The 24,260-nt window shown below is 40.8% G+C and overlaps 1 protein-coding gene across 6 annotated transcripts in view; it reads right to left on the bottom strand.

Annotated features, from left to right (window-relative positions):
• The window catches only part of ect2 (epithelial cell transforming 2), a 121,037-nt gene that overhangs the window by 5,731 nt on the left and 91,046 nt on the right, over positions 1-24,260 (bottom strand). For 4 of the 6 annotated variants that reach the window (XM_078259477.1, XM_078259482.1, XM_078259476.1 and 1 more), the window contains 4 exons: positions 20,135-20,289; positions 14,156-14,263; positions 12,695-12,829; positions 1,779-2,361 (listed from right to left, as the gene is read on the bottom strand). In XM_078259477.1, the coding sequence (XP_078115603.1) occupies positions 1,810-2,361; positions 12,695-12,829; positions 14,156-14,263; positions 20,135-20,289 (950 nt within the window). In that variant the 3' untranslated portion in view covers positions 1,779-1,809. The remainder of the gene's footprint in view (positions 1-1,778; positions 2,362-12,694; positions 12,830-14,155; positions 14,264-20,134; positions 20,290-24,260) is intronic. The other 2 variants (XM_078259479.1, XM_078259480.1) reach the window with 1 other exon arrangement.

Here is a 24,260-nt window from a genome sequence, read left to right as displayed (position 1 = left end):
TTTTAGAGGAGACACACCAGCCCGATAATCGGCCATCGGACGGTCTGGCGAGGTCGGTGACTCGAGTCTGTTCGGTGTGTCCCATGCCGTTGGCCGTCCGAGGAGCCGTCGGCCTTCATTTGGGCCGACCTAACATGTTCTGTCTGGAGACAGGGCAGTTGGGACTCGCCTGGAAATGGGGAGCGGATGAGCCGCTCAAAATCTGACGAAAATCTTTTAAACTGACCTTTGTTGATCTGAAATGAAGACAGATTCAGAAACTGCACGGCCTATTTCTTGCTTAAAATGTTTTCAGAAACACGTTTCGGTGAACTACTTTAGTACAATATAAGATCGTATTCTGAACAAGCCGCCATGACAGTCTGGCTGTGAATTTCCGGAGAAAAAAGAATCACGTGACACGTTCGTCCAATCAGCTGCTGGTTTTCATTTTCTGGGAAATAATCAGACTGTTAATGGAAACAATACAGAGCAGCGCCGCCTGCTGCTATGGAGACGTATTACGTTTCGCGCACACGCAGAGTGTACGACTAACTAAATCACCTGATTAATGCAACGTTATCACAACATCTCCCAGCCATTTTTCACCTCAGAAAGCTGCTACCAGCCAGGCTAACGCTAATATAGTTAGCCTAAAGAAACAAGGCGTCTGTCCCGAATAACGTTACGGTCCGGAGCCACGACGCTGGAAACATAACACTAATCGACAACAGAAGTCTGTGTCTGATATAACGTAATTTACACTGATTTAAGTGTTCTTGGATACACAGTTTGTTGCTAGTGCGTGACATGCAGGCTCTGCATGCACAGCCAACCACCAATCACAATCAATGTTGATCAATTTATCAAACAAACAAGCCGGCCACGCTAGTCGACCACAACCTGAAATTCAGAGGAAGCAACATGCATGCATTATTAATATAATTCACTTTAGCCTGGATTGATAGTATTATATGAATACAATGGTATCATGTGATTCAACCAGTGTATTTAACTACCCAATTTCCCTCTCCAAAAATCACTTCAGAAGAGTAGTCACAGCGCTAACTTGCTTTGGTATTTGTAAAGCATTAAAGTTCAACAAAGAATGGTTCACAAACAATGGTTTTAGAAAAGTTCCCATTTCATTTTTATTTTCTATGTAGATGCACTCCCCTACAAAATCACCCCAGTAGTCAAGAATGATTTATTATTTTCAAATAGAGCAATTTATGTCATCTTTTTTCATATCGCAATATATCGCAGGAAAAAAAATATCGCAATGTCAGTTTTTTCCAATATCGTGCAGGCCTAATGAATCTCGTTCATGTCCTAGATCCTAGACCAACTCAGCTTTATAATACCATATTTGTATAAAGCCAACTATTGATAGCAACCACCTAGCGAACATTCCCAGCCACCATCAACAGTTAGTAACCCGGGTGATTCAAAAGGAGCAAAGCTATTCCAAATCAACCCTTAAAATCTCTGCCCTGTACACGTATGCCAATCTTAAGTGGGGAGAACCACTACACTTGCAATACTTGTATATTTCTAAGCCCCTCTCATCTAATCATTGGAGATCAGAGTTCAGCTGGATAGTAGACCCTTATTAATCTGATCCATCATAGGGTCTTAGCTTCTAAGGGGTTGATTTGGGACTAGAAATGCACATGTGGCATTTGGATGTTAAAAGGCCAACATGGACTATACAGCATATAGTGAGGATTAATTTGAAATTCAAAAACGTAGTGGTGCTCCCCTAGTTTAAACTAGACCACAATAATAAGTTTGCTCACATCAGACTCCAGGACTGAACTTGGCCATGGTTTAGAGCAGAGTCTCCCTGCGAGGACTGTTCAGGGCAGCCTTGCGTGGTTCCAAGGGGACTTGGGGATCCCTGCATGACTCAGAAAAGGTCATGCCTTTGACATTAACCGGCTGAGGAGCCAGGAGCCTTGGCTGGAACCCTACAGAGGGTAGGTGTCTGGAAACATGCTGGCTAAATGTTGGATGGGAGGTTTTGGGGTTGAGCTGAGCGGAGTTTCGGACAGCTGGAATGGAGATGGAGGTGGGCTGAGTTGAAAAGGTGGACTGTTGGGAATTGTAGAGGCCTGAATGAGCTTGTGCTGGTTGGGACACTAATGGAGCATGAAGAATGGACTTGGGTTCTTGGGTGCTAGGGCAATAGTTGGGGCAGAGGCTTTGGCTGAACTCAGGGCCAGGGATATGGGCAGAGTTTTGGGCTGGGCTGCAGGGGGTACGTATACAGACAGGAACCCTGGCCCTGACAGGAGGATGGTCCAGAGAGTTAGAGCGCTGCACAACAGCACTGCTCTTTGAAGAATCACTCAAACTGAACGTGGAGGCAGAGCGAGACATCTAGAGTACATAGCAGAGGGGAGACACATATGGAACAGGGATTTACATATCATGAAAAAAAAGATGAGATAGGCAGAGAATAGACATGCTGAAACAAAATTCAGGAAGAGAGGATATCCTCAGAAGGTAAAACAAGAGACAGAAACTTTTGCCTTCATGTAAAAGAGTATTCTGCAGGTAACATGTTTTAAATCACATACCTGGACAGATCAATACTGTAGTTTTAAATACACAATGCACAGCAGCCAACACTTAAACTTAAATTGTTAAACACAGTTTTTAAAGAAAAGAAATTTTTTTTATTATCTTGTTTCCATCAGCAAGTGACTGTTTGCTGAACCCCTCCCATGAACAGCTTTGTTCAATCAGCCAGGGACATTTGATGCTACATTATTTTTGTGGGGTTACAGGAAGAAAAAGACCACTAGCATATCTACATTGTATTATTACATTGTACATTTTTCTACTGTGTGGGAGCCAGTTTTGGATGCTACTGTATTAGAGTGTAGGCTAATGTTAGGAACTTTGCCCTGCTCTATTGGATTTAGGTGAGTTTACACTCCAGCAACTTTAGCCAAACTTGTAATCCTCTACATGGAGCCCTCACTGGTGAGAATGCTGGCTCTTGCCTCAGACTTTTAGCATATCATGTCTATAGTCATCAATATGCATTTTATAGCCTAGTCCTCATGTACAGTGCTCAGCATACATGAATACACCCATGCTAAAGTTGACTTAAAAGAGGAATAAAAAAAAAAAAAAAAATCATCTCTTTGAAAATTGATCTTAATGCCTTAATTAAAAAAAAAAAAAAAAAAAAATCAGGAAAATCCAACCAATCCAAGGAGACCAATTTTCTTTGTGAATGAAATAATGTATCGTAAATAAATGTTACTTACTTAAAAAAGGGGCATAAGTCAGTACACGCCTATGTTAAATTCCCATAGAGGCAGGCAGATTTTAATTTTTAAAGGCCAGTTATTTCATGGATCCAGGATACTATGCACCCTGATAAAGTTCCCTTGGCCTAGAGATTAGCATGGTTTTATTTCAGTTAGCCTAATAGCTGGTTTGATTTGCATTGAGAGATGATCTTATGGAAGTACCCCATGCCAATCTCTAGGTATGGTGAAGGGTATGTGATGATGTGGGGCTATTTTAATTCCAAAGGCCAAGGGAACTTTATCAGGATGCATAGTATCCTGGATCCATGAAATAACTGGCCTTTAAACATAAAAATCTGCCTGCCTCTATGGGAATTTAACATAGGAGTGTACTGACTTATGCCCCCTGTATTTTAAGGAAGAACATTTATTTATTTACAAAGAAAATTAGTGTCCTTAAAGGTTGGATTTTTCCTCATTTTTTTTTATTAATTAAGATCATTTCCAAAAGATGATTTTTTATTCCTCTTTTTAGTCAACTTTAGCATTGGTTATGCTGAGCACTGTATCAGCAGCCCCACTAAATTTCCTTTTCTTTGGACGGAGTATTATTGCTGTGACTTACCTGCTCTATTTGTATTAAAGGAAGTGGCAAAAAAGGAAAAAGCACACTCTGCTTCCAGTTAGGGTTGGGCAACATGGCTTAAAAATAATATCTTAGGGCTCCAGACTAACTTTTCTTTTTACTAGGAGCACTGTAGCCCCTCTGCCTTACACAGGCTCTCCCTCCCTCCTCACTGACCGAAGTGCTCGCAGACGGGGTTGAGACCGTAAACAAAGTGGGAGAAAGAGAGGAGGGCCAACGTTAGGCCATATCACTACGCATTATCTGCTATTAGTTCGCAACATTTTCCTCACCAGTGTACAGTCTTTAGCAAACCAAATGGATGAACTTCGGTTGCAGATGGGCTGCGGATCAGCACTCATAAATGGATTATGGACTGCAACATCATGAATTTCACACGACACGAGTGTAGATGACGTTACCCATGTAGTTGACTAATCACTCACGGACCATAGGCCAACTTGCTCCCTCCTTGTTTTTCAACATGAAACAAAAGTAAAAAAAAATAATCTTCAGCACTTTGGTCAACCACAGTTTTAATGTGCTATACAAATAAATCTGACATTGACATTTATTATTTTTTATTATTATTAAGACACATTTACATTGAAATCTAATTTTCTCGGAAATATAGTTTGCAGGCAGAAGTTTGATTTATTTTTATTATCAATCATTGTATTTATTATTTTGTTATAGTTTTATTACTTTATGTATTATTGACAGACTGACTTTTTTAATGAATGTGAAATTCCCTTTACGTTCACTGAAAGGTCGTTTTTTTTTTTTTTTTAAGGCACGTTCTTACAGCAATGCCTAGTAACACACATACCATAAAAACAACGGTGGGGCTAGTTTGACTGTCTTTTTTTAAGTGGATGGGTGGCTTTACTGCAGTGTTCTTTACGGTGGTGTTTAAAATAAGGAAACAGATTTATGGTAGTGCTACCTTTAGCAACAATCGGAGGATAGAAGTCTGATCGACTTTAGGCTTCCTGAAACTGAACCACCTCCAGATGACAGACACACTCCAGGATCTTCCTCCATTTTGAATTGACATGAACTCAGGACAATGATTGTTTCTCTTCGGGACCAATTCGCCCGCCTCCATTTTTCATAACCGTTTTCACGTAAAAATTTGCTTTGATACACATTTCTACTAGAAATGAGCAAGATTGGTCAAAAAACATGGCCACCATAATTCAAAACACTTTACAAAGGGTGGGGCTTAGCAGGGAATTGGCCATAACTGAAATAGTTCTTGAACTACCCTGCTGATACAACACCAAATTCCCTTCTCAACTTAACACTTTAAAATATTTATCTGTTACTTTTCGAAATCCAAATGAACAACGCTTCAAATCAGCAAACTTATGTCACTTTTAAAGCTTGTTCACCTGCTAATATTGTTATTTCCTTACAAGCAATGTAGCATTTAAAAGGCTTTTATTTATTTATTTTTTAAACGGAGCTTGGCACAGTGCTCACTCCACATTCACACTACATCACTTCCAGCAAACTTCCCCAAGAACAAGGAGGGCAAAACAACATTACCGATCTGTTTTAACAAACAAATCCGTTAGCGCTTTGGAGATAGGTCTGGCAATGCAAGACTACCGGTAGGCTAACATTATCTACAACTGACTTTGGCCGTTTAGATAACACACTTGACTGTCCTGCTGTTACAGACGTGAACTAACCACAGACAGTTGTCTCATTCATGAACTCACAGCACTGTGTCGCTGCAGTTCATGGCGGTATGCAGCTGCAGAGTTACACAGAAACGGAGAAACAAATTATACTTTTGCGGCATTAAAAAAAAAAAAATTCTGGACTTGCGGGGGATCCCGTTGGCCTGGAGGCCTGTACAATTTGGGGTAAACACTGTAATGTGAACAGAAATCTTTGAAATTGGTCCAATGACAGGGTAGACGCTTAGACAGAGGGCTCTGTGTTGTACTGATGTATTTATCCTTTCAGAGATACCTGGCCAGAGATATTTGTGCTTAGCCTGGAGGAAAAGCCAAAGATGTTGAGAAAAAGATAATCGGCGGCCTGTGGAGATATAAAGAAGCATATGCACCCCAGCGAAACTGCGACTGTGATGGGCCAAGATAGAGCTGCTGCGATGCCCGGAGCAGATGTGCAACAGGCTGGTAACATATTTTTGTTGAAGGGATTACGGCTGATCTGGAGGGTCTGAAGGAAATCTTCAAAATCGTTTTTAAGGAGTCAAAACTCTCAGCCCTATCATCAGAATGGATGCAGTTGAGAATCACGTGGAAAGTATCGAGGCTGCCGAGAAGTAAAGACAATAATCCAGCTGCTAGCAAGAGAGAGGTTGATATGCTATGGGGAAAAAAATTGAAGATTTATAAAAAAGAAAAAATATCGTGACGCAATAACTAGGTTTTGTGGGCATTCCCCAGGGCAAAGATGGGAGGGAAGCAGTAACGTTTTTGAGGAAGCTGATTTGGGAATTGCATAGAACTGCCGGCCAACAGCCTGGGGCAGGAGATAGACCCAGAACCATTCTGTCGAGATTTCTGAGCTCTTCGGCTAGAGACCTGGTACTGCATAAAGCGAGAAATAAGGTCAAGCTAACTTGGCAGAATAACAACATAATGCTATTCCCAGACTTCTCCAGAGCTACGCAGATGAAGTGTGACTAATTCAAGGATTGAAGAAAGGCTTCATAAGCGAGAATCCTGTATCCTGCCAAGCTCAAAAGGATGGAATTAAGACATTTGAATGCCCCCGAAACGCAATAGCATTCAAAATAATATGGAGTGATTTGTCAGCGAGGGAATTATAATGATGTGCAGCCTTGGGATCAACGTGGGATTTGCTATTATGTGCTGATGGCGGCCTCCGTTTACTTTGTTTTTGTTTTCCGGCTTTCTCCTGAGGTGGACTGGTGCTAATATAGGACACCGGTTTGGACCCTGCTTTGACACATTTTCTTTTGAATGACTCTGGTCGGACACATTTTCTTTTGCATCAGTACATGGAGACAGAGCGTGTGGAACGAGTAGGGATCACAAATCGTGTTTTCGCAGGATTGATTTTTAGGGAAATTGGACTGCATGGTTCAGGTTCTCAAATGCACATGGACTGTATCTAAGTATTTGGGAGTTAGTTGTGTTAAGTCATCACCACTATGTACCATTTTCTGATAACATGCTGCATTGATCTTGCCATCAACTTTGACTAAATGTCCTATGCCGCTGTAGCTCACACACCCCCAACACATCAGAAATCCACCTCCATACATACAGTAGGGATGGTGCACTTTTCGTCATAGGCCTCGTTGACTCCTCTCCAAACATAACGTTTAGGGTTATGACCATAAAGTTAAATTTTGGTTTAATCACTCCAAATGACTTTGTTCCAGAAGTTCTTAGGCTTGTCAGGGTGCTGTTTGCATATTGTATTTCACAGTAATGGCTTTTTTTCTGGCAACCCAACCGTGCAGCCCATTTTTGTTCAAGTATTGTGGATCTTGAAACAGTCACACCACTTTCTTGCAGTGAAGCCTGTATTTCCCCTGAAGTAGCTTGAGGGATTTTCTTTGCATCCCAACCAATTTTTTTGGTAGTTGAGGCTGAAATCTTTGTTGGTCTGCCTGACCGTGGCGTCATCCCAACCACACCACAAAGTCTCCATTTCTTTATCAAACTTTGAACACTACTGACTGCCATTTTAAAATCTTTAGATATCTTATATCCTGTTCCTGATGTATGCATTTAAACTACATTTTTTCACAAAATTTTCCTCATGGTTCAGTAAAATGGTTCATTAAGGGTATGTAAACTTTTGATCAGGGCCATTTTGGGTGATTTCAGTCATTGTTATTTAAAAAGGGCAATCACAATTATGTAATAATAAATGGCCTCACCTGACCACTATTCCTAAATAAAAGTGTGTTCTGCATGATCAGTCATATTGCCCAAAGACTGACCAGTATTTCACAAATTCTGCCAGGGTATGTAAACTTATGAGTATGTAAACTGTAGTTATGTCATTCAGCTTAAGCTTTATACGTTTAGCCACCTGGAATGTTAATGAGCTGGGGAATCCCATCAAGACGAGTAAGGTTATTGTCAGTCCTAAAAGAAATATGTTGACTGTGGAATCTGAAAAGAGAAAGAGAGAATCATCTATGCTATAGGATGTGAGATAGGAAATATCTTAGGATGTTTGTTAGTTGATGAGTTTGTAAACTTGGAGCGATTTCCCCTTGGTTTGGTTTGCAGTGTTTCCCATGCATAGATATATTTGTGGCGGCCCGCCACACAATCAATGTTGAGTGCCACATACTGCCGTATATTCTCTCTCTCTCTCTCTCTCAAAAACTACAACATATCTGACTGAATAGCTCCTCTGTGCAGATTAAATAATGCCATTGATTATTCTACACACTCCAATACAGTAATGTAGATGGCGGTATGCAAAGCAGGAAAATGACACGATAAATACATAAAACAGAGGGAATTGGCTTTCACTATTTCTGCAGTTAGATCCAATTCTGGAGATGCATTTACAGCAGCTGTAGATATTAATGTTTTTCAATTGAACTGGCTCCACTTCTGTTAGAGATATAGAGAGGCACTGAAGAAGGGCACACTGCCAACAACGTTTAGGCAGGCTTTGATAACCCTGGTTCCTAAGAAAGGTAAAGACCCAGGAGACTAAGAATGACAAATACATTAAATAAGGTAATTAATTACTTCATTAATTCATCCCGATTAGGTTGGGCAGGGCTCCAAATGGTCGCATCTTGCGGCCAAAATTTTAGAGTGTGCGACTGAATTTTACATCCAGTTGCACCTGTGCAACAAGTAAATTTCGAACCCACCATTTTCAGGAAGATTGACAGTGAGAATTCAGCTGGTTGAGAAACTGTAAGGAGACGAACTCCATGAACTGCGAATGTTGCAGTCACTACCCCAGAACTGCGGGGAACACAAAGTTTGCAGACAGCGCAGGCACTTCGCAGTTTAAACACACTACACTAGTTAAACACAATCTTAAACTCAAGCATAGAGTATACCGTAACATGTTAATAAATGAAAAAGCAACGCCACGCTTTCGTGGCGTCACACTCATCATTCACACATGCTGTTGCACAGCACTGTTGTTATCATGTTTCCGTGAAAATCATGATGTTGCCATCCATAATACATTTACGAGTGGTGAGCCGAAGATCATCCATTTGTTTGCTAAAGACATTGAGACGTACATTGGCTAAGAAAATGCTGTGTAGTAATAGCCAATAAGGAGTTAGCCTTAGCCTACAGTAAGCCCTCCTCTCTTTCCCTCACTTTGGTCACGTCTCAACCGGGCTTGCGTGCACTTCCGGTCGGCGGAGCTGTATTGATAGACCTCAGCAGCGCTGTAGTGCATTCACTGATTTATTTATAACGTCAGCTCCGAAATTTGCCACATGCTGCTGTACTGCTCCCTCACTTGGGTGAGAAAGGTAGAAATGTGACCGTAGAGAGCGGAGACCGCTTCTATGAAAATAAAATACACATAGGATGCTAAATATATAACTATTTACCTCGTAAAAACAAACAGTGCTTGTACACTGACAATAATACTAATAATTCCGAATGTGCACCATTCAATTAAAATGTGACTGTGAACTAAAACAGCACATTGTAGTTTCTGTATTTATTACCAAAGCATTTATCAGTAAAACAGTTAACATTCGATTTAAGTTGAGTGCCCCTAAATTTTCTGCTTGTGCCCCTACATTTTTTTTAGTTAGGAGCTACAATGCTCCTAAAGTTAGTTAAAAGTTAGTCTGGAGCCCTGTTGGGTTTACACTGTGTTCCAAATTATAATGCAAATTATATTGCAAATTATATATATTATACTGATTTTCCTAAATAATTTATGCAAATTATATAATATATTTATAATATAATTTATAAGTCACCAACCATTAGGGTACAAGTCGAATTTCATTGAACAAACCACACAATGAAAACAGTATTTTTTCAAAAATAAAAAACTCTAAATGCACTGTTCCAAATTATTATGCACAACAGAGTTTCAAAACATTTTATAGGTTGTAAAGAACTGAAAATGGTAATTTGCTGAATTTGCAGCATTAAGAGGTCATATTTACTGAGATGAAAAGCTATTTCAATCAAACATCTTAACAGGGCAAATTACATGAAGAGATTTGTGGCTGATTCAGAGCACACACGGGTTCGTGCAGTTAAAGGCATAACGAGGAAAGTTTCTGCCAGACAAATTCATCGGATTAAGAGAGCAGCTGCTAAAATGCCATTACAAAGCAGCAAACAGGTATTTGAAGCTGCTGGTCCCGTGTACCTCAAGGCGTAGGATCCTCCAGAGGCTTGCAGTTGAGCATTAACCTACTATTCTGCCACCCAGAAGAGGTTGCAGTGGGCCCAGAAATACATGAAGACTAATTTTCAAACAGTCTTGTTTACTGATGAAAGCCGTGTAACCCTGGATGGTCCAGATGGATGGAGTAGTGGATGGTTGGTGGACGGCCACCATGTCCCAATAAGGCTGTGACGTCAGCAAGGAGGTGGCGGAGTCATGTTTTGGTCCGGAATCATGGGGAGAGAGCTGGTAGGCCCCTTTAGGGTCCCTGAAGGTGTGAAAATGACCTCGGCAAAGTATGTAGAGTTTCTGACTAACCACTTTCTTCCATGGTACAAAAAGAAGAACCGTGCCTTCCGTAGAAAACTCATCTTCATGTATGACAATGCACCATCTCATGCCGCAAAGAATACCTGTGTCATTGGCTGCTATGGGAATAAAAGGAGAGAAACTCATGGTGTGGCCCCCATCCTCCCCTGACCTCAACCCTATGGAGAACCTTTGGAGCATCCTCAAGCAAAAGAGCTATGAGGGTGGGAGGCAGTTCGCATCAAAACAGCATCTCTGGGAGACTATTCTGACATCCTGCAAAGACATTCAAGCAGAAACTCTCCATAAACTCACAAGTTCAATGGATGCAAGAATTGTGAAGGTGATATCAAAGAAGGGATCCTATGTTAACATGTAACTTGCCCTGTTAAAGGACAATTCCGGCGCAAAATGAACCTAGGGGTTAATAACGAATGTGTACCCACCGAACAGTAGTATCTGTGTTGCACGGAGTGGGACCTGTTGCGTCGCAACACCCAAGAGACGCAGTCTTTTGTACAGTCTGAAGATTCCCCCTCTCTGATGAACAGGGAAACTTTTTTCCATGTCCCGAAAATAAATTGGAGAAGGCGACCCAGACCGGAGGGACAAGATGGACAGTTATCCACTTAGTAAGTAAACTAGACAAGTTATGTTTTACATCGGTGCGATTATTTCAGATATAATGTGCAAATTGCTTTTGATTTTAGTTGGCATCGCCAGCTGTAAGTCATGACTGGTTTCCCAAAGTACGAGGCTCTGTTGCGGCATAGCTCTCTCTCTCTCTCTCGTAGCCCTTTCATGGAGCTCCCGCAGCTCTTCATTCAATAAAGGGTCGGTACACTTACAAAGTTCTCAATGCTTCGGTTAACATGTAGGGACCCTCACTATGCTACCGTTGAAGTTTGGTGATATTTTGAGCCTTTTTAGTGGTATAAATAGCGATTTGTTTTTACTTTCCCTGTGCCTCGAATACTAGCGTTGTAAGATAACCAGCGGTCCGCAGTAGCTTCGTTCAAGCTACAAACACGATCAATTAGCATGAAAACATGTCCCAGAGAACAACAGAGTGGGTACACATCCGTTATTAACCCCTAGGTTCGTTTTGCGCTGGAATTGTCCTTTAAGATGTGTTTGATTGAAATAGCTTTTGAATTCAGTAAATATGACCTTCTAATGCTGCAAATGACCATTTTCAGTTCTTTACAACCTATAAAATGTTTTGAAACTCTGTTGTGCATAATAATTTGGAACATTGCATTTAGAGTTTTTTATTTTTGAAAAATACTGTTTTCATTGGGTGGTTTGTTCAATGAAATTTGACTTATAACCTAACGGTTGGTGACTTGAAAATTATTATATATATATAAAATATAATTTGCATCGACTATTTAGGAAAATCAGTGTGAAATATAATTTGCATAATAATTTGGAACACGTGTATGGCGTCTCATTAATATTGCATGGTCTGTAGCTGATAGACAATCACCAATAGCTGCTATTTCCCTCGATGCCTATATGTTCAACATTTTGGAAATGTATGGCTTTGGCAGTATTTTTATGAAGTGGATAAGGTGCTGTGTAAGCACCCAGAGGCTGCGGTGCAACCTAATGGGTTAATTTAAAAAAAATGTGCTTTATATGGATGATATATTACTTTTTGTGTCCGAACCTAGCAGACCAATACCCTGTCTACTCGGGATCATTGACGGTTTCTCAAAATGTTCAGGTTATAGGGTAAATTCAGAAGCGCTGCCTTTAACGGCTTAGTGCCCCATTACAAGCCTTACTAGTCTTGCATTGCCAGACCTATCTCCAAAGTGCTGTGGAGGAAAATGGTGGAATGGTGTGAATAATGTTGTAATTTGATTTTTTTCTTCTTCTTTTTAATTAGGCAAGATTGAAACTACTAAAACTGACTGAAAGCTGTTAGAAAAGAAATCAAGGACAGAGACATCCAACAGCCAGTTAAGTGTTAATTGTGTTATGCTGTTCATAGAAAAAAGACAAAGTAGACACATTACACACACTTTAAATTCAAAAATCTTATGAAGTAAGTAAACCAAAACACAGATATTGGTTTTGAATCATAAAAAACGTGGATATGAGAGAGCATCATGTCCACTTTTGTGTGTATATTAACAAAAACACTTACAGCCAATGTGGAGCTGCTGCCAATGCGGTTTTCACAACTCAGCCTCTGGTTTTTCTCATCTGGAGTACTGTTGGCCATGAATGCCCTCTGGATCACACGTTTTGGGGTCTTAGTAAAAGAGAACGCCCTCGTCACCTGGCACAAACACATAAAGACAGAATCTTAGCATTTTATTTTGAATTTTTTAGCCACTTTCTTTTGAGTATCTGTAGATAGCACTCTTTTTGTCTCTTTCCATGTTATCAGATAACCATTTGAACAATTCCAGTTTATTGCTCAATTTTAAATCTGTGGGCTGCAATGATTGAGTAATTAAGAAAACCTGTTGGATGTTTTTCACCACAGTAGTATTATAAAAATCAGGAATGCAATCACAGTCTTACCAAAGAGCCGACACTATGCACCACATATCTTGAACTCCCAGAAAACTGCAGCTCCACTGCAACTCTGTTCTTTAAATCAAGGCTGAAGACTTTTCTTTTTGATGCTGCCTTTCTTTAAATAATTGTTAATTTCTTATACTGCACTGTAACTTTTATTCTTGTATTTCATACCGGTCTTATTCTATTTTAGCTGCTTTTATATATTTTAAATGGGTTACACTTTACTTGAAGGTATCTACATTAGAGTGACATGACATGAACGTGTCATAAACATTATAAACAAGGCATAAACGTTCATGACACCACTTTTAGTCAGTGTCATTCGGTTTTTGTCATGACAAGTTATGGTTAGGGTCACGGTTAGTTAGGGTTAATGTGTCATGACAGTGTCATGTCACTCTTATGTAGATACCTTCAAGTGCTACCTTTAAATGTTTTTAACTGTTCTTTAATATATTTTGTAAATCACTTTGAATTGTCCTGTTTCTGAACTGTGCTATACATATAAAGCTACCTTGCCTTACGGACTGCTTTAGTGGAAAACAGCTAAAAGATGAGAGAGATAATAGGGAGTATTGTAATTTAAAGGGGCCATGTTTTTGTGCTATTCTTAAACAGGCTGTTTTTAAGCCATAGGTTTCCCTGCTATCTTAACTTCTGCAAGGTTTTCAGCCATTGTGAAAACTACTGATGAAGGAAAGTCATGGTTTTATGAGAGGGCAAACATTTTGCCATAAGTAGTACTATAATATGCTAATATTGTGTGCTTTTATCTATTTAAGTGGTAGACATGTACATAATTACTTCTAACGGTTAAAAACAAGTTAAGCGAACATTCAGCACCGAAGTTGAGAACAGCGAACAGAAACGGGTTGTGCTCAATGTATTGCGCTGCCCTCCATTTCCATCATTGTTAGTTTTGTAGTCCCATTATGGTATTTTTGGCTTCTTGACTGATTCTTCAAATCATCTACGTTTAGGGGGCAGCCCAAGTATAAATAATGCTTGGCTTCTAGGGATGACTCATGATAACATCATACATGTTAAGCAAAGGTGCAGTTCAGAAGGCTGCCTTTACCTTTTTAGAGGTCTTCTTGATGGCCCTGGAGGCTTTGCTTAGGGTGCTGTCCATATCCTTGGTGTTGACCTGTAGGGAGTTTGGGTCTGTACACTGAATCAGGTCCTCCTGATTACAAGAGGAAAAACAATACAATCTCAAACTCAATATAATAAAGAAGTGTGACATTCATTTATTCAAAACATTATGCTTTGCTGTACAGCTGCAGCCCTGCAGCACAGAGTAGCAGAAGTCAGATTTCACCTGACCTGAGACCGACAGCAGATGATTTGGTGTCAAATTGAAAAACAAAATTGCAGAATCCAAATCACAATTCTGATTAATTCTAAAAGAATCAGAATCCATTTAAATCAATATTTATATTGTTTAAAATAAATGATCAGTGTTTTCTTGCCAGATTAACTCGTGCCTCACAGAGAAAATAAACCAGAAAATAGATTGCGAGCAAAACATGGAGCTCTGAGTCACTGTCTGAAGAGCCCAATTCGCTAACATCATATTTATACATATGTGGTAAACGTAGGCACAGAAGGGAAGCGGGCAGCGCTGCGGGGTGCTTCCGCATCCTGTCTCAACCTGGTGGCTGCCAAAATGAGCCACACAGCAAAAGCTTAAGTCAAAGCTAGACATGGCCATGGTCGACCTTTTTTTGCAGAACAGCAGTATGACGCTCAATAAATTTAGGGTAAACACAATGGATATTTTGTGTCATTTTGGCATAAAAATGTTGTGCCTGTACAGTTATAGGGGAAACACTGCGGTTGAAATTGTCAGATGCATTGCAAAGATGGGATAAACTTCCCAAAAATAGCACAAAAAAACAGAAAATGTGCTAAAATTCATTGTTCTGGATGAGCAATATAATTAAAGTAATTAAAGGGCTACTTCACCGATTTAGCATTAAGCTTAGTATCAGTAGAAACTAGGGGTGGAACGGTACACTGAAGTCACGGTTCGGTTCATACCTCGGTTCAGACATCACGGTTCGGTACAATGGAGGGAAAAGCATAACAAAAATACAGAAGGCAATTTTTTTTTTATTGTGCATGTCTCAGGCTGTACCACCTAGTGTCATCCAGTCTCTCCCCTGAGCTAGCTGCAACAGCCTGAAGCGTATGAAGTAAGATGTAAACAGTAAACAATAAGTAGGCTACCCCACATCATCTCCAGACTCCATCTGGAACTTGTAAACAAAATAAGACAATCAGCTAGTAGTGTGATATGGGAGACAAGCGCTGCTCTCATATGTGAATGCACAGAGCAGGGGTTTTAAAAAAGCAGCTTCGGTTACACAGAGCAGTTGGCGAATTGTGGCGTTAGCTTCACATGCTAACAGCGGAGCTAGCAGCAAACAGCAAAGCTAACGGCGGAACTAACAGCTAACGGCGGAGCTAACAGCTAACGGCGGAGCTAACGGCGGAGCTAAAAGCGGAGCAAACAGTGAAGCAAATGGGCCGGGAAGCCATTTGTGGTCGAGGCAAGAAGGGATACAGCTACAGTACATCCTTGTTTGGTTGTATATGGAAGGGACTAGTTTGCTTCGCGTGGACTCACTGGACCGACTCGACATGTAGGCGGAGCTTGGGAGCTTCAGAGCTAAGGCGGGGCTACAGATTAGGTGTCCCTAAGAAACTTGTATGTAACAGTAGTTCCACATTACATTAATTCATTTGCACGCGAGTTTTATTTATTTTTATACCGTGTATTCTCCGTGTAAATTCATGTACCGAACTGAGACGCCCGTACCGTTTCAGTTCAATACGAATACATGTACCGTTCCACCCCTAGTAGAAACACGGTAGTATTTTCAAATGACCGTGCTTCCCTCCCTCATGTCCCCCTGAGACGAGAGATCTCTGTATTGTGGGTCTGGACAAAATCTTCCGATGACGGAAAACGACGATTTTTGCGTCATCGGAAGATTTTTTGCCCAGAGGCAATGGACTACGGTCAGTAGTAGGCACTACTTCCGCATGTTTTCAACCCGCCCATAGGGGGTTGAACTGTCGTCTTTACCCGAAGCTTGCCGAAGCAAAACGAGTGTCTTGAAGCTTCGCTAAACTGGCTCCCTCTTTTCAGCAGAAAACGTTTACAACAATTATGTGCATTCAAACTACCACACGTGTACCACCGGGATACATTGGTACATCCATCCATCCATCTTCGTCCGCTTACCCGGTATCGGGTCGCGGGGGGAGCAGCTCCAGCAGGCGACCCCAAACTTCCCTTTCTCGAGCCACATTAACCAGCTCTGACTGGGGGATCCCGAGGCGTTCCCAGGCCAGGTTGGAGATAATCCCTCCAAATCCCTCCACCTAGTCCTGGGTCTTCCCCGCGGTTGGTACAGATTGGAGAATATGCAGGACACTTTATTACAGACGGAATACTCTACACGCTAGGCAAGCTTCGCCTGCTATGGAGACCAGCACCTCAGACTGCGGTGTCGCCCGATGCCGCTAGCCAGAGAAAGGGACCTTGACAGCAGTGTGCAGGAGTTCGAGGCGAGCTAGGTGGAAAGGTAGCACTATCCGGCCACCTGTTCCATCAATCCTGCTTGCAAGTGTCCGCTCATTAAACAACAAACTGGACTACATCCAACTTCAACGAAACTCCCAACGTGAGTTCAGAGACTGCTGTTTTTGTTGTTGTGGAAACATGGCTGAACAACAGTGTACCGGACTATCCAGCTACCAGGCTGCTGCTCTGTCGCCGGGTAAAACTAGTGGAGATTGTCACGTTACTGAGAATACAGCTACTAGAAGGTAATATATGAAGTCAAAGCTAACTCTGACAGATGTAGGGCAGCTAACATAAACTTTAGCTGTCTCCATGAAGCGCCCAGATAAGCTCCTATAACTCGCGACGCAGTTAGGAAACAAGAATGAACTAGCTAACTAATGTTAACATAAGCACTTTGGCTCGGTGGAGGTCGATTTTAAAGTCATGTTAAAACTATTTCCTGTCCTCCTTCCGATTTCCAGCCACAGCCTGTCACTCACCCCTGTACTAACGTTACTCAGTATGTAACGTTAGCTCCGTGATGTTGTACTAACGTTACTCGGTACATAACGTTAGCTCCGTGATGTTGTACTAACGTTACTCGGTACTTAACGTTAGCTTAGACCCCAATGCTTAGACCTTATGCCTTGTGTTTCTCACTCCCGCTAACTTAATGTTCATAAGACGTGACATGAGTGACACATGTGGGTAGGCCAAGGCGAGAAGAGGGAGAAGAAGCTAACGTTAGCCAACATATTTATATAAAAAGCCACAGTTGAATAGTGATTTCAGAATTCGAATAGTATTGATTTTTTTACTATTCGAATTATATTCGACTTTTGGTATTCGTTCCAACAGCCCTAGTACGCTTTCAAACAAACTCTACAGCTGTCCAATTGTGCTGTACCAGCTTGCAATGTTTCTCTCACATAAATAAACTGGGGTCAAGCTAGCCATCACTTGCATTTCCGTGGTCAAACCGGCTGCCGCTAAAGTTGGAGACAAAGATGTACCAGCAATAAGCTTCACCACAGATATTTGAAGCTCCGACGTGTGTCTGATGTAACTTTAAGTTCCAGACAACAAGTAGTAAGTACAAGTACATTAGCTGTAAATAAGCAAAACTACAAAGAGCCATATCAAAATGCAGCTTCAAGAAATATATATACTTTTTTTTTATGTTTATCCGAGGAAAACAAAAGTATTGCGTTTATAATTTTGTTCAGTATACTTTACAAGCGCAGATGCTGACAAGCGTGCCAAAGATGCACTGACCCAAGAAGAATTGAGGAGGACCAAAGCAGGAGAATCAGATGAAGGCCCCTTATGTGGAAGTGGCAGCAGCATCAAGCAGAAGCACAAAAAGCAAGAGCAGCATGAGAATCCTAGTGCTGCAACCAGCTCAAGCACTCTTGTAAAAGTGCAGGCATATCTGGCAGAGCAAACAATTCCTTGCTCAGACAACCCCATCCAGTACTGGGGTGTCAACAGACTTTGGTTTTCCTGACCTTGCTGCCACTCCCTCCAAATTCCTCTGTGCCCCCTGTACTAGTGTGGAAAGCGAGAGACTGTTCAGCACTGTCTCCAACATTCTGGATGAAAAGAGGAACTGAACGAACAGTTGAAAGAGCAGAAATGCTCGTTTCATGAAAAGAACCTGTACTTGCTACTTAAAGGACAAATCCGGCGCAAAATTAACCTAGGGGTTAATAACACGTGTACCGAGTTCAACCGTTCTCTGGGATTTGTTTTCATGCTAATCGAATGTGACCAGTTTTATCGCAAACCGCTAATAACCTTATAACACTAGTCGTCGGGGCACAGGTAAAGTAAAAAGAAATTGCTATTTCTATACCACTAACAAGGCTCAAAATAGCACCACACTTCCACGGTAGCATAATGAGGGTCCCTACATGTAAACTGAAGCATTGAGAAGCATTTGTAAGTGCACAGACAGTTTATTAAAAAGATAGTTTAGAAAGACAGTACTGTTCACTTATTTTGGTTTAGTTTGGAAAGACAGAAACTTTCACGTATACAGGCGGGCGCCATCTTGTGAAAACAGTCCGACCAGTCGAACGCCGTAGTTAGTAGGGCTGGGCGATATGGAGAAAATCAAATATCACGATATTTCTGACCAAATACCTCGATATCGATACCGCAACGATATTGTAATGTTGATTATTGGTGCTTTCACAAAATATTTACACAATGACATTTAAAAAAAATTATCATCAGTAATGTGGATATAATGACTAAGTGGGTAAGTTCAGAAAATTACATAACTTTACTGTAATGCAGCCTTTAAAACTAGTAAAAGACAACACTTATGTCATATCACAATATTCAAAATCTAAGACGATATCTAGTCTCATATCACGATATCAATATATTGCCCAGCTCTAGTAGTTAGTCATCCATATATTTTAATAAACAGTTATAATTCATGCATTTCCATGTAATTACATTTCACGTATTCAACGTAATTCCTATCGACCCACTGGGAAACCACGGAACATGGGAGATTTCAAGTGACGGTGATCGACTGGTCATGACTGTTTTCCCAAGATGGCCCCCGCCTGTATAAGTGAACAGTACTGTCTTACTGTCTTTCTAAACTATCTTTTTAATAAACTGCCTGTACACTTACAACGTTCTCAATGCTTCGGTTTACATGTAGGGACCCTCATTATGCTACCGTGGAAGTGTGGTGCTATTTTGAGCCTTGTTAGTAGTATAGAAATAGCGATTTCTTTTTACTTTACCCGTGCCCCGATGACTAGCGTTATAAGGTAATTAGCGGTTTCGATAAAACTGGTCACATTTGATTAGCATGAAAAAAATGTTGCCCCAGATTTGTCCTTTAAGTGAGCATTCTGAGCAACAAGTCACTGTGTCATCTGTTAGTTAGAAAGAAAAAGAACTGTGTGGCTCTTCCTTTCTCTTGTTTGTAATACTTGTGTCTTAATTAGGGCACGAGCTCCGACAGCGGCGAAGGCCCTACTGAAACTGAAGGAATTCTTCCTTTCCTTCTTCCGGCAAATTAATCACCTTTTTGAGGGGCTTAACATACTCCAAAACTCATCAAAGTTGGCGGTCGCATCAAGCCTGGTGAAAATGTACGTATTTTAAGGGTTTCGGAAATAGGCGCACAAAAATGGCTCGCTAGCGCCCCCTAACAACCAGCCCCTGCAGTACGTTTGATGTAGACTCACAAAATCTAGTACGCATATGTATCATGTCAAGACGTACAAAAAAGCTCATTGGAGTAATACCCTAAACCCAACAAGAAATCCGCCATTTTGAATTGAAAGTTGTTTTTTGGCCATTTCCACATGTCGTACTTTAACGAACTTGGAAAAAGGAATGAATGCCTTGGCTTGCAGTGTCAATGTTAATTTCGTCAGAGGACACATGAGGACACTAGCCTTTAATAGTGTGTGAGTGTGTGTGTGTGTGTGTGTGTGTGTGGCTTCTCACCGCATCAGCCCTGCAGATGGTGTTGGCGACATGGCGGCAAAGTGTTCGCAACAAGGCGCTTTTAACCATTTCCTCTCCAGCCAGTTGGAAGCTGAACAACAAGTTCTCCTGTTCAGTTGGAGGGCGAACCACCAAGGCGAATGCATTCACACACTCTGAAGTGATAGAGCAAAAATAATGAACAGTGACAAAAAAAAGGGATGACAGAAATCAGACAAGTGAAGAGATTAAGATGAAGAAAATGAGATGGAAAAGTATGAGGATGATCGATAAAGGGTGTTGGATGGAGAGAAAGGGAAGAGAAATGAATGGAAAACTTAGAGTAGAGATCTTTAACAGGGGGTCCGGGGTCCCTAGGGGGTCCTCAGAGTTACTGCAGGGGGGCCACAAAATTATTGTTCATATTGTTTGAATGTTTTCCAAAAATTAAAATGTCTTAACATAATTCCAACATATTATTAGCAAATATAAATCAGCCACTTTGTGAAAAAAACAACACATTGATGATAGGCTTACTGGCCTATAGGTAAGGTAGTCACTAAGATAGCCATCCAGAGATAGAGTTAATCCTAAGGATTTATTGTGCCACATGTATTTTTAACATTAAAGCATGATTTATAAAATCATGCCAACAAATATTTTAATAGCTTATTATTCTATGCACTAAAAAGGTATGTATAAAGGCTTTAGTCTGCCCACACGTTGTAGGCATAGTTTAAATTCCACTTAATTTCAAACAATATGTAGTAGGGGGTCCCTGATCCGTCTCTCTCTCAGTTTAGCTTGGCTTAAAAAAACGTTGAAGATCCCTGGCTTAGAGCAAACAAAAGTAGCGGAAGAAAAAATGCAAGATAAATCAAATTCAGTGCTTCATCCAAACTTTATAAACATCAATCACCACTGTTGCCTGTGTAAGACAGCATTTGTAATTATTTCTAAACAATGTTTTCAAATGAAACTGGAACTGCAAGCAGTTATGACGGGGTCCAAGCCTCCCGGTGCGAGTCGCCCCTGACAACCTGGGGAGCGTGCGAAAGCGGGACCCAAAGCGTAACGGTGGGGAGGACGTAAATATCGAGAGGTGTGAGCCGCAAAAATATCCCATTAACAATGAATGAGTAAAAGGGCCAAAATTGGTTTACATTGACTATTTAAGTTTATTTGATTAAGACAATGAACATTAATTGACATTTCTGTAAATGCCCCAGAAACAACCTGGATTTGAACCCAGAACCTTCTTGCTGTGAGGCAGAAGTGCTAACCACTGAGCCACTGTGCCCCCTAAAGAGCAAGCATGACCAAATCTTGTATAGAGCCGCAGAGTGGCATGTCGAACAATAATGTCAAGTTTTGTAATGATAGTATTTACTGCGGCAGATATTGCCATTGCAAATTTACCATTTAAATGCATTGAGTTAGTTGCCAAAACGCATCTATGTTCATTATAGCGCCCCCTAATGGCCAATCCTCATAAAATTTGGGTACAGTGCCTCGGAGTGGGATGTCAAACAATAATACCAGTTTTGCTCTGATAAGTATTAATTTGGCCGAGATATGCTAAAGTTTGTGTTTTGTGGCTAGCTACAAAAATTAGTTTGGTTGTAAATTGCGCATAGTTTAACGTTGCAAAATTCTTTTGATAACTTTTGGCCAGGGCCATCTGGAGATGCTAGGTACCAGGTTTCGTGCAGACCGGTCGAACGGCCTAAGGAGTTCGAAAAAGTTGGTTTTGCACATTGCGCGATATTGTGAAAAAACTTCTTAGTGGAAATGGGCATGGTGTATATCATCAGATCAGCTCGATTCAAGGAACACGTGGATGTAAGGGTTTCTAATATGCGATGTGTATTGTGGGAGTTATAGGCAAAAACACGTTTGACGTCATTATCATAGCTGTGATTGGACAGGAAAAGCAGGACAAAAAAGCAGGAAAATATACGCCACACCCATGACGCTGCGACAGCACCCCCCCAATTTTTTTAAAAGTTTTGTCAAAAAAGCTTTCAAAGTTTTCTTTATTCATGGTCAATAAACCGATTTTATATGACATCATAACTCATTTTTTAGGTAAAAAAGCAGAAATTATGAAAACAAGTGGATCACAGACTGGTGTATGTTAAAGTTTAGTCAGGATACTGTTTAAAACCATTTAAACTTTTTTTTCCAAATGCTATAAAATTGAATGAAACACCCAAAATTCAATGAAAGTAATCATTAATTAATTACTTGCATAGAACGTTGTATGGAACCCATAAAACAAATTTGACCCGAGGACAACAGGGTTAAAAGTCCATATGCCTGGAGGATACTCCGAAACATGTATTTACCACTTCAAAAAAAAATGTATGTTGGAACATGAAGACGCTGGTGTGAATATCGCCCTTCACAATCCGCAAAATTAATATTTTGTTGTGTTTTCTAGTAAACCAAGTACCCTAAGTTTTAGATTAGGTGTTGGTCATCCTCAACACCTTTCTATCCCCTTTTACTTTTTGTACTTGTAGCGCCCCCTAGTGGCCAATCTTTGTAAAATTTGTAAAAGCCTCAGAGGGTCATGGCAAACAAGAATCTAAAGTTTCGCGTTGATAGCAGTTATTTTGTCCAAGATATGGCAAAGTTCGTGTTTTCGTAGCTAGCTACACAAATTTGTTTGTGTGGTAATTTGCGCAATTTTTATCTTGTAAAAATTCTTTTGATAACTTTTTGTCAGGTTGGTCTGGAGATGCTACGTACCAAGTTTTCGTTTCAAAATTATGTTGAACTTGCTTTTAAACCTCCTTTACTAAATCTTGTCAGTGTGTCATACTGTATCCTGAAATGTGGAATCCTAGAGTGGTCTTAAAGAAGGAAAAACTCTTTGCAGAGTAAAAGAAGAAATCCACTTGAATTGTTTTAATGATATCTAGCTCTGAAATCAGGATTGGTACTATTCTTGTTGGGTTAATCAATTATTATGTTGATTATTCCTTCGATTAATGATCAGACAAAACGGTAAAAAGCTAAATTTTATCCAAAAAACAAAACATTCCTTGGGCCCTATCTTGCACCCGGCGCAGCAAGGCGCAAAGCCCGCACAGCAAGTGTCTTTGCTAATTTAAGACCGACGCAGTTGTCAGTTTCCCGTCCAGCGCCCACGTCGTTTAAATAGCAAATGCACCTGTGCCCATCTGTGTGCCCATGGGCGTGCTGGTCTTACAGGGAGGTGTGAATTCTTGGCGGGTTGCTATCTTGAGGCAGCGGGAAGTGATCGTGCCATTGACCAACACAAATCTGGTCTAAGCATTTCATTGTTATTTTGTTTTATTTATTTTTTGGGCTTTTCCGCCTTTAATGGACAGGACAGCTAGGTGAGAAATGGGAGAAAGAGAGGGGGAAGACAAGCAGGAAATCGTCACAGGTTGGACTCTGGACCTGGACCTCTGCGTCGAGGCATAAACCTCTAAGAATATGTGCGCCTACTCTACCAACTGAGCCAACCCGGCCACATTTCATTGTTATTTTAACAGCAAATTAATAAAATGCGCCTAGGCTAATCCACAGCGCGTGCCCACTATGCTTGTTACACTCACACAGGGAAGTGCAGCAGCACACAAACATGCAAAAGATTACAAATAAAAATATTACGGTGCAAATCTGCCATCATAATAGCAATGCGCCAAGGTACAAACGCGCCTGGCATTCAAAGAGAATGGGAGATGACACTCGGACTGATTTATTACATGTTACGCCCAAGACACACCTATGAATTAATGAAGACACCAAGTACAACCCTTTGGAACCATGCGCCTAGTGCACGGAGCATTTTTTCCGCCGTCAAACTAGCAAAAGTGGATTTGGACACACCCTAAACGCACCTGCGCCATGCGCTTCACGCTGTGCGCTTAGATCGTTAAAATAGGGCCCCTTGTCTTCTTGTATAATGCTCTTTTAAACGTTTACAGTTAAAATCAGTGCCCAAAAATCCAAAAATGGGCAAAGGTGGAGCGTGGACTGATCTGAGACGACCAAAACCTATTTTTGCACTAGGCTGTAAACGTACATATATGTTTATTTCTGTTGTAAAGTTGGGCATTTTAACATGGGGGTCTATGATGATTGACTCACTTTTGCAGCCAGCCATTTGAGG

The sequence above is a fragment of the Sander vitreus genome, chromosome 9 (assembly GCF_031162955.1).
Source record: "Sander vitreus isolate 19-12246 chromosome 9, sanVit1, whole genome shotgun sequence".
NCBI classification, from domain to species: domain Eukaryota; kingdom Metazoa; phylum Chordata; class Actinopteri; order Perciformes; family Percidae; genus Sander; species Sander vitreus.
Note: the sequence above shows the minus strand (reverse complement) of the source record. Positions and strands in the feature narration are given on the sequence as shown.